General features: G+C 41.1%; 2 protein-coding genes across 4 annotated transcripts in view; both read left to right on the forward strand.

The window, feature by feature from the left end:
- ptpn12 (protein tyrosine phosphatase non-receptor type 12) overlaps positions 1-4,593 on the forward strand; it is a 48,907-nt gene extending 44,314 nt beyond the window's left edge. For all 3 annotated transcript variants that reach the window (XM_037121437.1, XM_037121436.1, XM_037121438.1), the window contains one exon: positions 283-4,593. In XM_037121437.1, the coding sequence (XP_036977332.1) occupies positions 283-292 (10 nt within the window). In that variant the 3' untranslated portion in view covers positions 293-4,593. The remainder of the gene's footprint in view (positions 1-282) is intronic.
- A 3,197-nt stretch (positions 4,594-7,790) lies between these two features.
- The window catches only part of LOC119032394 (lysine-specific demethylase RSBN1L-like), a 39,948-nt gene continuing 32,179 nt past the window's right edge, over positions 7,791-15,559 (forward strand). Inside the window, exon 1 of the mRNA XM_037121494.1 lies at positions 7,791-8,595. Coding sequence (XP_036977389.1) covers positions 7,929-8,595 — 667 coding nt within the window. The 5' untranslated portion in view covers positions 7,791-7,928. The remainder of the gene's footprint in view (positions 8,596-15,559) is intronic.

Raw genomic sequence — 15,559 nt, forward strand, 5'->3', positions numbered from 1 at the left:
GACAACAAATACCATTCACATGAGTAATGATTTTTCTTTCTTTCTCTCTCTCTTTTTTTTTTTTTGGTGTTTGTGCAAAAAAACTTTGCTGACAAACACAGATTCTATTCATGTCATCATTTTTGGGAAGTGTGTGGCAGTGTTTTCGCTGATTGGAAAGCTAGCTTTGGGCTACATGAGCAGAAAATGTTGGATGGTTTCAAAATGGGCAGGTGGAAGACGTTGCCTGCTGTGTTTTAAACCAAAGCAGCTAAGAACTTCTTTTTCCTCCTCTTCTGCCAGGGTTCGGTAACCGCTGCATTCAGCCCAAAGGCCCCCGGGAACCCCCCCTGGAGTGGACATGATGGAACGGTCCATATGCCATTCCACCAACAGTGATGCCAGGAGATGGACTCTAACGATTTCACCAGACTGGTCCAGAAAAAAACACAAACAAACAAAAGAAAACAACACAAGTTGACAGATGCTACACAGACTGACAACAGCACAATTTTACACAGAAACACTTTCTGTGTAAAATTGTGCCAACACCCTCTCCAGACTGAGCCCCTCCTCCTCATCCTCCTCCTCCTGCTCCTCAGTCCTTCCTTCAAAGTGCCACTGTGCAAAAGCAGACGAACACTCGCCCGTCAAGTGGCTTGTCCATTTTAGAACAAAGCCCGCATTTTTCCTGCTCAGCTTGCTGATGTTGGAGGTTTTGACTTCTCTAGACGCTGACCTGGGATCAGTCTGGTTATTTCCTGTTCATGGTTAAAGGATAATTCCTGTTTTTCTTCCTCTTGTTAGTGACTTGAGAGTTTTTTCTCTCTGAGCTGTAGACACATCATGGATATATTTATCCATTCTAAGACTAAACAAAGAGGGATGTAGGTGTACATGTTCATTAAAAAGTGTTAAATTAACAGGAAGTTTTCTTTCAAACCAAATGAGAAAGTTTTTCGTCACAAATCAGGAATTATCTTTAATCAAAAAAAAGCTACTGTGGGAAGCCACTTCCTGAGGTTTAACTCAACTCCCAGAAGGTGTCCGCTTCCTCCTACTGAATGAACAACAATCTTCAAAGCTAGATAATCTGTTACCCATGATGCAACCTTTTCTGTTGGGTATGTACAGGTTGCCAGGGTGCTCTCTCTCTCTCTCTCTCTCTCTCTCTCTCTCTCTCTCTCTCTCTCTCTCTTTTCCTCTCTCTATGTGCTGGTGCTACATTACAAAGGATCAATGTAGAAACAGAAGGACTCGAGCTGACTGTTAGCTGCACTATCGTCCGCTCTAGTGCTCCATGTTTCTACACTGACCTCCCTGTTTACCAGAGTCATAGGTTTGTATAGTTTGGTCATTGCAGTGGTCAGGGAGAGTCCTGCTCTGTGGACGATACAGAGCGTATTGTTTGACACTTTTGGAGATGAGCTTATCCACTTTCCTGCTGACAGTTAAATGAGAAGTTTAATATCACTTCAACGTCTGCGCCATAAGTATGTAGCTAGAGCCAGAAGCTGCTAATGCCGAGTTCATACTACAAGATTGTAGTGCTGAGGCAAATTGGCTCTCTGTCGCTGTGTTTTAACTGTTCAAAGATGTGATCCCAGGGCTTGCCGATGCCTTGCATGCGTCCTAAAGAATATCAGTCTGGCTAAATATCTTGTTGTGTCGGGACCAGTGACAGCACACATGAGAAGGACAGACAAAGGAGTCCATATTCTTTTCTTTTTCCTATTTGTATTTTACCAGCAAAACATCCTCAAACAACCACTCGTTTCTGTTGACATATGTTATGGAAGAAAAAAAAACATCATATCGCATCATTTCCATGTCACCTCTCGGGCGTGTTTTTAAGGCAAAGTGTAGTTGCGAGACCAGATCAGACTCGTGAGTTATTCTGAAGTGATCTGACAACTTTGAAAGTCTTGCAGTGTGACCAAGGCGGCTTTATCTTAGCTCAGCGTAAGGAAATGTAACAGAATTGCTCCAGAGCATATGTAATGCTAGTTTCATTGTATTTATTTAAACTGCACAACTACTGAAAGAGTATGGCAAGTTTTGGTTTGACGTCGGACTGCTGGACTATTTCTTGAGAGGGTGCAGTTACTACCTCCAGAAATTAGATTGGAACATAACTCCACTCAGATTTTTTATTTTTTTACACTTCTGTTTATGGACCGATCAAACAAATGAGATGTAAATTGCTAATTAGCCAGTTGTAGAGAAGAGGGAAGGGGGACTTTATTAGCTTATAACACAGCTGGCCTAGCTGTTTCCCTCTGGTTCCAGTCTTTATGCTAAGCTAAGCTAAATGCACTGCTTGCAGTACCATCACATCTACTGTACATACTTGAGAGTGGTATTGAATTTTCCGACAAAACTCTCAGCAAGAAATTAAACAAGACTATTTTCTGAAATGTCAGAGCATTCCTGTAAATATCGGGTCATTCTGTGGCACTGGACATTAAATAGCCATTCTGACATCTTAGTGTGGCAATTGAAAGTAAAGCTGAATGCATAGATAATTAAAATCACTCACTTTTTTTTGGGGGGGGGGGGCGTTCAGACACAAAGCCGCTTAAAACACAATCCCAAAAGGTAAGTCATTGTGACATTGCACAGTTTGCATATGTCTTATTGGCCCAAAGAGCGATGTTACCTTCTCAAGTGTTTCGCAATAAAAGCAAAGAGAAAAAAAAGCAGACAATTTGTCTGACACCTGTTTAAAGCCAGATGGGTTAAATGACCTGAAAACACATCAGTCTGTCAGTAATGACCAAACTGATCATCTCTGTGACTCTGGTGGCTCTCACTGCTGGGACCATGAGTCTGCCTTAGTCTGCCTCTCAGAGAAGACAGCCAATGACAGTCCTCCATAATCTGGCTTCTCTCTTCAGTAAATCTCTCTCTCTCTCTCTCTCTCTCTCTCTCTCTCTCTCTCTCTCTCTCTCTCTCCATCTCTCTGTGTATTTGGCTTCTCTTGATTTTTACTTGGGACTCAAATCCACAGTTTATTTCTGATTTCTTTTTGTATTTTTTCTGTTGTTGTTGTTTCTGTAGTCATTCTCCTCCTTCTGAGGCCCTGAGATGTCCGACCACGCAAGTCAGTTTACTCACAATGAACCTCAGTGTTACGCATCACCTGAAACTCTTACAGGATGTCACAGACTACAACACCCCCTCTCTCTGCAATTCAGACTTGCGTGGTTTCTCATCTGACGGCCGTGTTTAACAGTCACCTGCTTCTGTCTGTGTGAGACAAAGATCCAGTAAGACCACAGCAGCTAGGGACCCAGGACTACTGTTTTTCTCCTGATTTGTATTGTTCTCTGCTAACTCCTCCTCCATTAGCTACCATAACTATACAGTATATGCATTGTTTTATAAAGATAAAGAACTGTACAGGGCAGTTTAGGTATATAGTATTTCAGATTTTTTCTTTTTGTTATCTCTTAAATATTCTTATTAACAGAAGATGTAAGAAAGTCAGTGCATGATGATGATGATGACGACGATGATTCCTCCCCCTCCACCATGTTTCCCCTACAAACTGTAAATTATTCTGCTGCCCTTTTGTTTTTGCTTCGGGCAAATATTTCAGGGTTTTTATTTTTATGTTGGAATTATATGCTTAAAAAGATTTTTCTCTTTTTGTTTTGTTTTAATTGATCAGCAGAGGAAACGGATCGATCGAACCAAGCCCCCCACCCCTCCCCCCACCCCTTTGCAGATAGCTACAACGGGCTTCGAAATAAGATTGTAATAATAATATTAATGATGATGATGATGATGATAATAATAATAATGGTCGTTTTTTTTGTAAATGGTATTTTAAAGTTATTTTTGTATACGCGGTTGTTTGTTGCGTCACAAGTCCACTGCTCCCCCCACTTCTCTCTCCTCTTTTCATCCATTCTTCTTTACACTTTTAGATTTCTTCCTGTCTCTCAGCTCGCTCCTTGTAATGTAAAACATGCAGCTGAGATGGATCTCCTGCTCTGGACAAGGAGCATCTCATTATTTTTCTCTTCTCTTGCTTCCTCCGTACTTCCCCTGCTGTTTTTCTCTCTTTTATCCCCCTCCCTCCCTCCCTCCTTCCCTGCCACCCTCCTTCCCTCGCCTCTGCCTTTTTTTTTTAAAAAAACCCTGTCCTTCTCAACACGTCTGTCTGACAGCAGAGCGGACCACTTTAGCGAAGCATCTTGAACTTGTCAGTGGTTCAGAGCAGCAAAATTCGGACTCTTGGACGTGTTCAGAAGCAGTCTTTTAAACTTTCTTATCAATTTTCTTTCTGTTTCTCCAGCACATCTACTTGCCTATCCCCCCTTCACGTGCACACAAGCCTCGATCTCAGAAAACGAGCCCACCTGTGCCTTTAAGTGAGAGCCCGCCCTCCCCCTGCCTCCCTCCCCCCTCTTTCTCCTCCAATCATCATTAGCGGCGTGAGCGTAAGCGATGTGATTCGCTGCTGCTTGCTCATTGCCTCCTGTGGGCCTCTCGTTCAGCGCCTCCCCCTCATCACAGACCGTAAACACACACACAGACACACACACACCCCAAAATGTTTGTATGTTGCAGAAATCAATCAGTAAAAATGAACATTACGTAAAGACACGACTTGTTGTTTTTATTCCTTTAAGATGATGTCATGAGAAAGTGTGCGCGTTGGTTGTGTTTGATGCTTTAACTTGCACTACGGAGCAGTTAAGTGGTTAATAAATCACTTTGACTTGTCTCAAAAAATACAGTAATTTAATTGGGTCTCCTACCAGCTCTGCACATATAATCCAATCATGTCAGTCATCCTGTGTGTGTGTGTGTGTGTGTGTGTGTGTGTGTGTGTGTGTGTGTGTGTGTGTGTGTGTGTGTGTCAGTCACAGCAGGAGATCCCCTCTCACACCTGGAAGATCTGCCTGAGACGAATGTACACACACACACGAACTAATATAGCAATTAATTAATCACGGCAGGTGGCATAAACACAGGCGCTTGCCGCCTTACACGGAGACCTTGAGGGTTTCACATTTGTATTCACCTTACACACACACACACACGTGCGCAGCAGGTGGGAAGACATACTGTGATTATTTGCTTCTGCTCACATGTATCCAAAGCTCATTTCAGATTAATTATACAGCTCATCACAGTATGATATATCTGTAAAAGTAACTAATATAAGCACCTGTTGCAGGAAATGGCATCTTCTGACCTGGGGGGGGGGGTCACTTGGAGCCTTGATGGAATAGCACATTTAAATTTCCATGGATTTCATTTTGGAAAATGTTAAATCATTTCAGGGTTGCAGGACTAAACATTGTTACAAGAAGTTGTGAAGGAGGCAAGAGGATCAGTCGACTTTTATATCGGTCAAAAAAACAGGAAGAGGTTTCATCCTCTCAATCAGGCCCTGTGCTGCAGTGAGGCCTAAAAACAGAAGAACCAAAATACTCTGTAAGTCTGCTTTATAATACTCGTATAAATAAATCAATGAATATAAATAACTGTCACTAAAAATACATATATTGCATCATAAGGCAGGATCCAGTACATTCATTACGCAGGCCGTCAGCACCACCTCGTCTTTATGTTACTCCTTGCCTTTTCTGAATTTCCCACCTGATAATTTCACACACTCTCTGTTGTATAAATTAAGCCAGGTTGCTATCTTAACTGGGTCATCTCAGTTTTCCCATGGAGCAGTTTAACATGTTATGTAATGGCTTATAAATACAGCCAATCAGTGTTCAGTGTATGTGAGCAGTAGCAGCAGGCAGCGCTGCCGTCTGAAGAAAGTGAAAACTGTGTCGGGGCTGTTTTTAAAGGCCCGGAGTACGTACGGCATAATGTATTCGACCTGATTATTTTTAGGCACGTTAGTCACATACAGTAGCAGCAAGAAGAACCTGGCTGGCTCACACTCTCCTCATGGTGGGCTGTTTGTATGGAGCATCGAAAGTGCCAAAAGCAAAAAATAAATACATCAATGAATCGTTAAAATCGCATTATTTTTTAATGTAATATAAATTGATGTTTTAATTTTCTTTTGTATTTATTTACATTTGTATCAATTCCTTTATTTTACTGTTTAATTTTACTTCCATTTTACTTATTAAATTTTAAGCATATTTATTTATGTATTTTTTTCTTGTAGACTTGAGGCTCTCTTCGATGCCACAGGTGTGGGAGCAATAGTTGGTCTACACATATTAATGCCGATCAACCAACAGGAGAAAAAGTTGACCCATACCACGCTTTTAATAACGGCCTGTTCAACTGCATGATGAAGCAGAGATAGACATGAATTTACAAGGAACAAGAATGAAAAAAAGAGGAAATAAATTAATTTAGGGAAGATGCAAAGGGGTAAATAAATAAATGTATGTATGTATTTTTTTGTTTTGGCAGTTTCGATCTTCCACAGTAAGGCCACATGCAGACTTCAGATTTGTGCTTCTGCCTTGCATCATACGATAATCTTGTCGCAATGTTTATGGCCAGTTGTAACTTTACAACCCGCCTCGTGCAGCCACTAATCATGTTTAGTATTCACGCTTGGCTGTCACAGGCTGACAGGTCTCGTACTGAGAGCCCCGCCAATCAGCCTGAGTGAAGAAAATGTTTTCATCTCAATAAATCAAAGTGTAAACAGCGCCGGAGGATCCACGGCACTCTGTAATGATGTGTTCTGTGAGTGATAAACTCATCTAGTTGTGGAGATTAGACGAGAGAGGGCAAGTTTATTCCCTTTGATGAGAACATTTACATTTGAACAAACACTCTTACACACATCACTTCCTTTCTTTGCACGCTCTGTCAATCAGTTGAGGGCAGCGTGCTGTTGCTTAGGTGTCGTGTTCTGGAGAGAGAAATGCCAGAGCAGATTAAAGAAACAGGTGAAAGTGGAAGTCCCGTTAGACTGGACACCCTGGAGGAAAACAACAGTGGGGAGGACAAGAACTCATGTGTGATGTCCACCCCTGTACACCACCTCTCACCATGTGAGGTTAATGCACTTCAAGACCATTTGCAGCCTCATCTGAGGCCCTGCAGGCACTCTTTGGACTGCACAGCACGGGTGTCAAGTCTCAGATGTAAAACTGCATAATTTCTTCAGTATTTTGCAACAGGATAGAAATCACTATTACTGTGGGTGTCATCAGCTCAAATTTGATAGATGATATTGGCAAATCACAAAGATTTGTCATACATAACTAAAAAAAGAAATCAATGATGTGCTTTTTTACAGGTTTTTATCTTAAGTTTTATGTTTTTAATTCAGCCCCAGAGTCTGTGAGTGTCTACACTTACAGATGACTATGATTGATTGACATGCCTAGGTAATAACTCAATAGACACAAAGTCATAATCTCAATTAATCTGTTTCGTATGTTGAGTTTGAGAATGTTATCACACATTCATAGATATTAAAAATGATATTTAGTTGCATTACTAAAGAGAGACCATTGTGTATGAATATAGTGGCATCTAGCGGTGAAGATGCAGATTCTAACCAACTGAACACCCCTCGTCTCAGAAAGAATTACTCCGCCGTTTTAAAGTTGCGTCTTTCACAATGTCTTTTAGATGGTTATACACCAAGGGAAACATGTTTATCTTACATTTCTGCCTCTAAATCCTGCACACTAGATCTTCAAGGCAGCATTTGTACTGGCTGGTATTAGTAAGTGACGAGTGGATGGTTTGTCAGTGACTTCGCTCTTTATTATTATTTTTACATAATGATACATAAACAGTACAGTCACAGCAGCTAAGCCCCGCCTCTAGCTTGTCCCTCGCTGCCTGTCAATCAAGCACTGCGCCCGCCCCCTCCGGCCTGCCTGTCAATCACATCACTGCCCCGCCCCTTCACTGCCTGCCTGCACGTCGCGCAAAAAAACAGCAGCGGCGGCCGTTGGGGAAAGAGAGTAAATAGAGGGAGAAGCCTCAAGATGGCTGACTCGCTGGGCTCCGCTCACCTCACCGGAGCTGCCGCCGCCGCCGCTGCTGCTGCTACTACGGTAGCCCCGGCGGTCGCCTCCGTCAAAAGCCCGCTCGTCAAGCCGAGCGAGGGGAAGGGAGCTCCAGACAACCGCTCTCAGTCTTCCCGGGATTTCAACCCGCCGCCGCCGCCCAAGAAGGTCCGAGTCGAGGAGAGGAGCGTTAAACCCAAGAAACTCAGCAGGGAAGGGGGAGTGGGAGGCAACATTAGCGGCAAAGAGAAACTCCAGCAGCCGACGAAGCAGCAGAGTTATGGCAGCAGCGCGGCTCTGTGGAGCCTCAGCCCGGCCAAGACGAGCGGCAGCAACCCTCCGGTGCCTGCTACCGGTGGAGCCCAACCACCGACAAACACACACAAAGTCTTCAAACAGAGCGACTTCTTCCTCCACAAAGCGCCTTCCTGCTCCAGACCCAAGAAACCGAATAAAGATAAACAGCGGGAGAAGGAGAAGGAAAAGGGGAAAGGAGGCGGAGAGGAGAAAAAGAAACATAAACTGTCGGTGACCTCGTCCGGACCCGGGAGTGCTGTTAGCAACAGTAACAACAACGATATCAGCAGGTTTAATAACTCTTCTGCGGCGAAGAGAGAAAACGGGGAGGTCATGTTGCTGCCCAAAGGTAGGCCATCAGAATGTGCATTTTGTTTTTCATATGGTTAAATTCTACATGGAGCGATTTAATGAAGTTTTACTTGTGTTTATTAGAAGTAGGCTGGAGTTCTGTCCTTTTTATAGTGACTTGGTTCAGCCACTCGGGACGTGTAACGTTACATGTGGCCCAGGGTGTGCAGTTGTCCGCCTCCTAATTTGTCTGGACGGTCCCGTTTTCGGACCGAGCGGCGCCGCTGAAAGTCGCACAGGAGCCCGCAGAACACTCGACTGTTACCCATATTTACAACTGAACGTTGTGAAAAATGTGTTTACATCCGAGTTGAGTGGCCGTGAAGCCCGCGGTCGGCTGATGATCCTGCGGGCTATGGCTGCCAGCTCTCGTCGCTCGTGTTGTTCACCAGCTCGTGAACCCTCGAGCTCCACAGCGGCGTTCCGGGGCAGCAGTCGCGCGACCTGGTCGTTACATCGTAACCAGCTGCTCTCGTGCTGCTGCGGTGGAATTGTTACGCACTTACGTCGTATTTACAGAATAAACGTGTTTTATTTACGTTAAACAGTCGCACAGTGGAGTCGGTTTGAGACGTTATTTAAACGCGCTGTAATCTCCTTCTCATCAGCGTGAAGATTAAGATGAATTGTTAGATCTTCTGTAACAACAACTCGCGTTAAATATTATTTATTTGTTTGATTGGAAGGATTCGTGTATATAAAACTACACGCTGCTGTCATAACAATATGACAGCCGCCCGCCATTATAGGGTAAGTGTTGTTTTGGTGGAGCACCACGCCCCCCTCTGTAACCTCGGGCTGTATGGGAAACAGACTCGCAGCTCCACAGCTTGTTGTTACTCCATATTCTACAGTTGTATAAGCAGAGCACGATGCATTCATTCCACCACTCCATTCACCTGTTTTGCGACGGAAACCTTTATTATTGCACTATATATATATATATATATATATATATATATATATATATATATATATATATATATATATATATATATATATATATATATGTATGTATGTATGTATGTATGTATGTATGTATGTATGTATGTATGTATGTATGTATGTATGTATGTATGTATGTATGTATATATATATATATATATATATATATATATGTATATATATATATATATATATATGTATGTATATATATGTGTATGTATGTATATATTTATATATATGTATGTATATGTATGTATATGTATGTATATGTATATATGTATATATATATATATGTATGTATATATATGTATGTGTCTAGAAAAGGGACAATGCACATTCATTAACAGCAGCACCCAAGTCTATCATATAAATGTGCCAGATTTAGCCATAAAGGCTACTTTTGAACTGCAGTTCCTGGCAGGATGGTAGTATTATATACCATATCTGACATCAAATACAACACATGAGCACAATCAAGTAAAATAGGACAACCACTACTCCAGACTACGACAGCTGTCCCTGGAAGGCAAATGAAAATATAAAACACATATGAGGGCAATTCATCACATAACATATAAGCACAAACAAAGCGCATCAGAACTTCACGTTAAAACACATACGCAATTGAACACAGACAAAAGCACCAAGCACATTAGCACAGACAGAACAGTGTAAGTGCAGACAAAAGCATGTGGACACAGGACATTAGTCAAGACAAAGGCATAACCACATTATCCCCTTTATGACAGCATATTTAATTTTCTAATAACCACTGTTTTATAGATTTGGAGAAAGAGTTAAGAGATGTGATATTCCTTAGTTCTGTAGGTATGGTATTCCAGGCACTTGCTACTTTATGGGAAAAGGCTTACTGCCCATAATTATGTTTTCTACATGATGTTTTACAATATGTAATATATCTGCAAATATTATCACATTTTTCCCAGATTAAAAAAAACAAACATATTTAGTTAATATATTTAGCTTTGAGTGTGACTGCAGGTGTTGCATGTTGGAGGGGGAAATCCAGAGTAATTTTACTGGAGAAGGCGAGTCGGTTAAATAAATGATGAGCAGTTGATGTCAGGTTGCTGTAATGTACCCTTTAATGCCAGAATAAATAACAATAGACAAATAGATAAATGACATTTATCAGTGGTTTGATTAAAAATCACTTTTACAGTATAACAATAACACCATCATGGGTTGAGATGTTCACAGTTGGTATATGGTATAATACAATAAATATAATTGTTGTTATCCATGATAATGACTCTTAACAGAATGATGAAAACGGTATTTTGGTTGAAAAAATGCTATGTTCTATTTTCTCAAACTATTTGTTTGATGAACTTGATATATACTTGAAATAGAATATTGTTTGCTGTTTATTATCAACATATATGTTGCAGTATTTTTCCTCATAGACAAAATTGATATTAGCTAATTGATTAATAAAACTACAAATATGTTCTAAGAATTCATATTATTTAGAAAAAAAAAGATTGATTTGTACCGTGGCAGAGACTGATACGGTTACAGTGTAGAATCCACCAAATTCTTTTTGTCCTTGTCTCATTAGTGAACATTGTTTTTCTTGGTGTTTTGTCATTGTCACATCAGAGCATCTCAAAATCCCCTCATGCCTGCATTTGTGTGTTCTAGTGCATGTAAATGTTATTTGAGTGCGAGTGTTTAGACACCAGTGCGAGGGCTGAGTGGACACATGCAAGTGTGCATGTCAGTGCATGATGTCACCCCTTTCCAGTTGGGTAGTTTAAGAGGTCATGACATGCTCTGAACAGCCACTGCAGTCAGTGTGAATACCAGGACGAGACGTGGTGTCGGCCTGTAGCCCTCACAGAAACACAGTCTTGTAAACAAGCTGTGGTGAATGTTTTCGCATGCTTTATTCCAGAAGAGATAGAAGCTGGTGTTACTGATTACATGGATCAGAACACAAAAGAGGGATTACTCCATAATTAACATTGAGCAATCATTAAGTCAGTGTAGTTTAATAAGTAGTTTAAGAGGTACACTTTTATATGTTAATCTTAATGCTGGATGCAGCCATGCAAACACTGCAGCGCTTCTTATTCTGGCTACAACGTTTTCATTTCTGGACGTGAGAGGGAACATTTAAATGCAGCCATAAATAATAATACTCCTTCAACAATCTCACTGAGGTACTCTTGAGCAAAGTATTTTATTCTTCTTGCTGTAGTGAGCTGGTCAGTGGCCAGCTGTAGGGGACTGTAATTATTTTGAGTAGCTTCAAACTTAAAGATGAGGAAGGGTATGAAAGCTGAGCAGAGTGTTGCTGGAAAACATTAATCCTGAGCAAAACGTTTCAGGGATTAAAATGCTCCGTTCTGAGCTGCACCTTCCTGTAAAAACTGGTAATAGTGTGTCAGCCTTCTCCCCCGACTCCATGACACAGCTGCAGTTGGCACAGTCTTAAGATGGCACTGAAATAACAGATTTTGAACCATGTTTTGTGAGTATCTGCTTAGTGTAGTGCCTGTTCAATGGTTTGACTGTGTATTGGTCAAAGTGAGGATGGGAGATTGATGTACACTGGTATTTCATAAAAGATACCTGGTCAGATGAGCATATTTTTACCGTTTCATCTCACACCCGAAAACGCATATCACATGACCATTGACATACACTGAGCATGTGTGTAGCAGTGTGAATAGTAGGCAGTACTGTGGTTGGTTACTTAGTTGTGAAAAATATTATGAATGTTATTACTTTTACGTACTCTTACTACTTACTTAATTTTACTTGTAGTTTCTGTCATATCTGTCACAGGTATCAGGGCTGGTTATGGGCTTCAGCGATATCCAAAATTCACTTTTGAATAAATAAGCGACATCAATATCATCTATCATGATATTTGTGTGGGACAGTATGTTTGTCCCACACAAATGTCATGATAGATGATGTTGATGATTTTGTGTCGTTTGCTTGCCCACTCCAGCCAATATAACTGTTCCGCGTGATGGACCCTGATGTGAGACAGCAAACTTGCGGCCCTGTTTAGTCAACACCTGCCCACAACAGAGACAAAATATAGCCTAATTCAATTTGCTAGGCTCACCACGTTCTCAAGCTAGTGTTTTTCTTAGTCGTCCATGTATGCATGTTGAAGCGCTGTGTTCATGCGAATTTGATTATAGGAACAGCACCACTTGCATTTTCTTTTCAAAATATAATCCCTAAGATGTAATTACAGCTGTTCAATATGCAATTTTGTGAAAAATCTCGCACAATATAATCGGCCCAAGTATAGCTGCTACTGAGCCAACAGGTAATTTTTCTTGAAAACGGGACAAACATGATAAGACAGGAAAAATGGGACTGCTCTTCACAGAATCCTCCCAGATAACACTATTTCCATTCTTATATCTTTCCAAATATAGACTGTATTACATCCATTCTGGCAATGTACAAACTCAAATACTCTACAGCATCATATCACATACACTGGGTTCGCATTTTCCAATGATGCTACAATCACTGATAAGACCTGGGTGAACCTGAGTGTTGGTGTCATCATTTCCCAAAAACTTCTGCCTGTCAAGATATAAACACTGAAAACAGAGTATTTTAATATCTTCAGCCTGGAAAGCATTGACCTACAATGCTGTTTACGTGGGGAGGAAAAAAAATAAGGAAAAAGATTTGTTTTAAGAAATTTGTGTGAGCATGAAGACAGGGCCTGAGTCCTCAAGCCATAGAGTGAGTCTTGCCAGCTTCAGGAGCACCGCTCTGAGGCTGACTGCACCCTGACCTTCCTGGAAGGGAAGAATCTTCTTACAGGGATCAAAAGACTATCACATCATCACAGTAATGTTATTAGTGGTGGGTTTGCAGTTGGAGAGAGAACTGAAGACAAGTGCCAGGGAGCAGTGACTCCTGGTTACATGTGGTATTTAAATAAGAGACATGATTCTGACTAAAAGCAGTAAACGGAAGGAAACCATGCTGCAACGGGCAGGCTGATCTAGTGCAAACAAAATCGTTGTTTAACTCAAAGGTCAGTTAATCCTCATGGAGACCAGCTGTAGTATTCAGCAGTGTGACCCGATGTTGACACCCAGTGCGTTTACACACAGTCTGATATGATAATTCTAACCAGATGCAGTTTGGCTGAAGATTATTCTCACATTTGGGTTAAGTCAGACAAATCATAATTGTGTAAAATGATGAAATACAGTCACAGATTAATGCTGAGGCGAAAAAACTTGTTTTTGAAAAAGAGTAATAAGGTTAGTGGTGGATTTTCTGATTTCTGCTTTCAAATCTTCTGTGTTTATAACTCAAATGACAAGTTATTGGATCTTTCTTGAAGGCAAACCAGCGAGCACCAATGAAATCCATCTTTTCCTGATTATTCAGTCATGTAAACCTGTGTTATTGGGGAGTCTGCTTGTTGTGAATCATGTAAATGTCTGATTTTGTGCGTGTGTGTGTGTAAATGCACCGTGCTGACTGAATCTCTAACTATGCCTGGGACGACTCGTGTGTGGCCACGTACAGCGAGGGCGAGACAAAATGAAGCTTAACTGCAATCAGCACCCAATTAAGTTACTGTCGGCTGGGTCATTTGTTCAGTCCCCAAAATTACAAGACACTAAACTCTGCACGTTCAATAGCAATTAAATATAATGAATGGCTGTCTGAAGATTATTGCTAAATTATTTTGAGACGTGCTTGAATGGTGACGCATGGATTTGCCACAGTGGCAGGGGTGGACTGACCATCTGGAGGAGCAGGATTTTCCTGGAGGGCAGGTTTACCTGTACTTTTACAGTCCAACACCGCTGACCCAGAAACTATCATGTGCTCATGTTTGGCCAGCTTCAGTTTAGTGTTGATTAATGTTCTCAGTCATCCAGGTCATGTTAATTCCAAGTGCTATATCGTAGGCAACTGGACGTTTCAGTTTCTTTAGTTCAAAGAAATCATAATAGAAAGATGTCCAGATACAGGAAGAAAAAAATATCAGATTCTCTTAATGCAAAAATGAACATTAAATGGAAGTAAACAAGACCTTGACATAAACATGACCTTGGACTTTGGGAAACTGGGACAGACATTTTCCACTATTTTATGACAATTTATTGACCATACGTTTAATCGACTCATCTAGAAAATAAATCGATTATGAAGCTGATCAATGGTTGGAGCCCGATCCTGGTCCAGCTGCAAATCTAAAAGCAGTGCTAACACACATTCATACCTGGCCGAGCTACAATGTTGAACAATGTGCTGCAGGTTAATGCAAGTTAGAAGTTGTACGTTAAAGTTCATTTTAAGGACAGGTCATTGAAGAACCTTGTAATTTACATTTAACAAAAAAAGTAGATAACCCATTGACTCTCTGAATTCATGTTTCTGCTCTCCAACTCCATAGAGTTAGATCGTGGGTATCAGTGTAGCAATAGTTACAAACAGCTGCTTCTGGCTTTCTATCTTTCAAAGCGCTGTCTCTCCTGTGATCATCCAAACAGTGAAAACCACCTGCTGTGTTCGCCTTCAAAACTGTCCGCTGCAAGACAGTCCGAAACAAAATGAGAGGGAAAAAAAAGCAGATAGGAAGTTTCAGTCTGATGGATCTAATGAATTTCTTATTCATTTACACCTAAGGTTTTGTGCTGTGTTCCTGATAAACATTGTTCAACATTTAAGTTATGAGCCTGCTTGAACTTGATGACCCTCTCTGTGTTTTAAGAGGAAGCCCCTTCTTTCAAACTTTCCAGTATGTTAAAGGTCCCGTCAGCCACCCGAGCCAATTTATCTCCCGTTGCCTGTAAACTTGAAGTTTGTAAATGTTACTGCTCTGGCATGGTCTGACTTGTTTCTATACATCTGGCAGTAGGTATGAGTGAGACCTCCCTTTGTAGGCAGCTTCCTGTGGAGCTCAATTGATGTTTTGAAACGTGCTGGGGTTTTCTTACAGTGTCAGATAATTTCACAGCATTTATTGTCTTAAAATGGTTTGTTAACAT

The sequence above is a fragment of the Acanthopagrus latus genome, chromosome 14 (genome assembly GCF_904848185.1).
Source record: "Acanthopagrus latus isolate v.2019 chromosome 14, fAcaLat1.1, whole genome shotgun sequence".
Lineage (NCBI taxonomy): Eukaryota > Metazoa > Chordata > Actinopteri > Spariformes > Sparidae > Acanthopagrus > Acanthopagrus latus.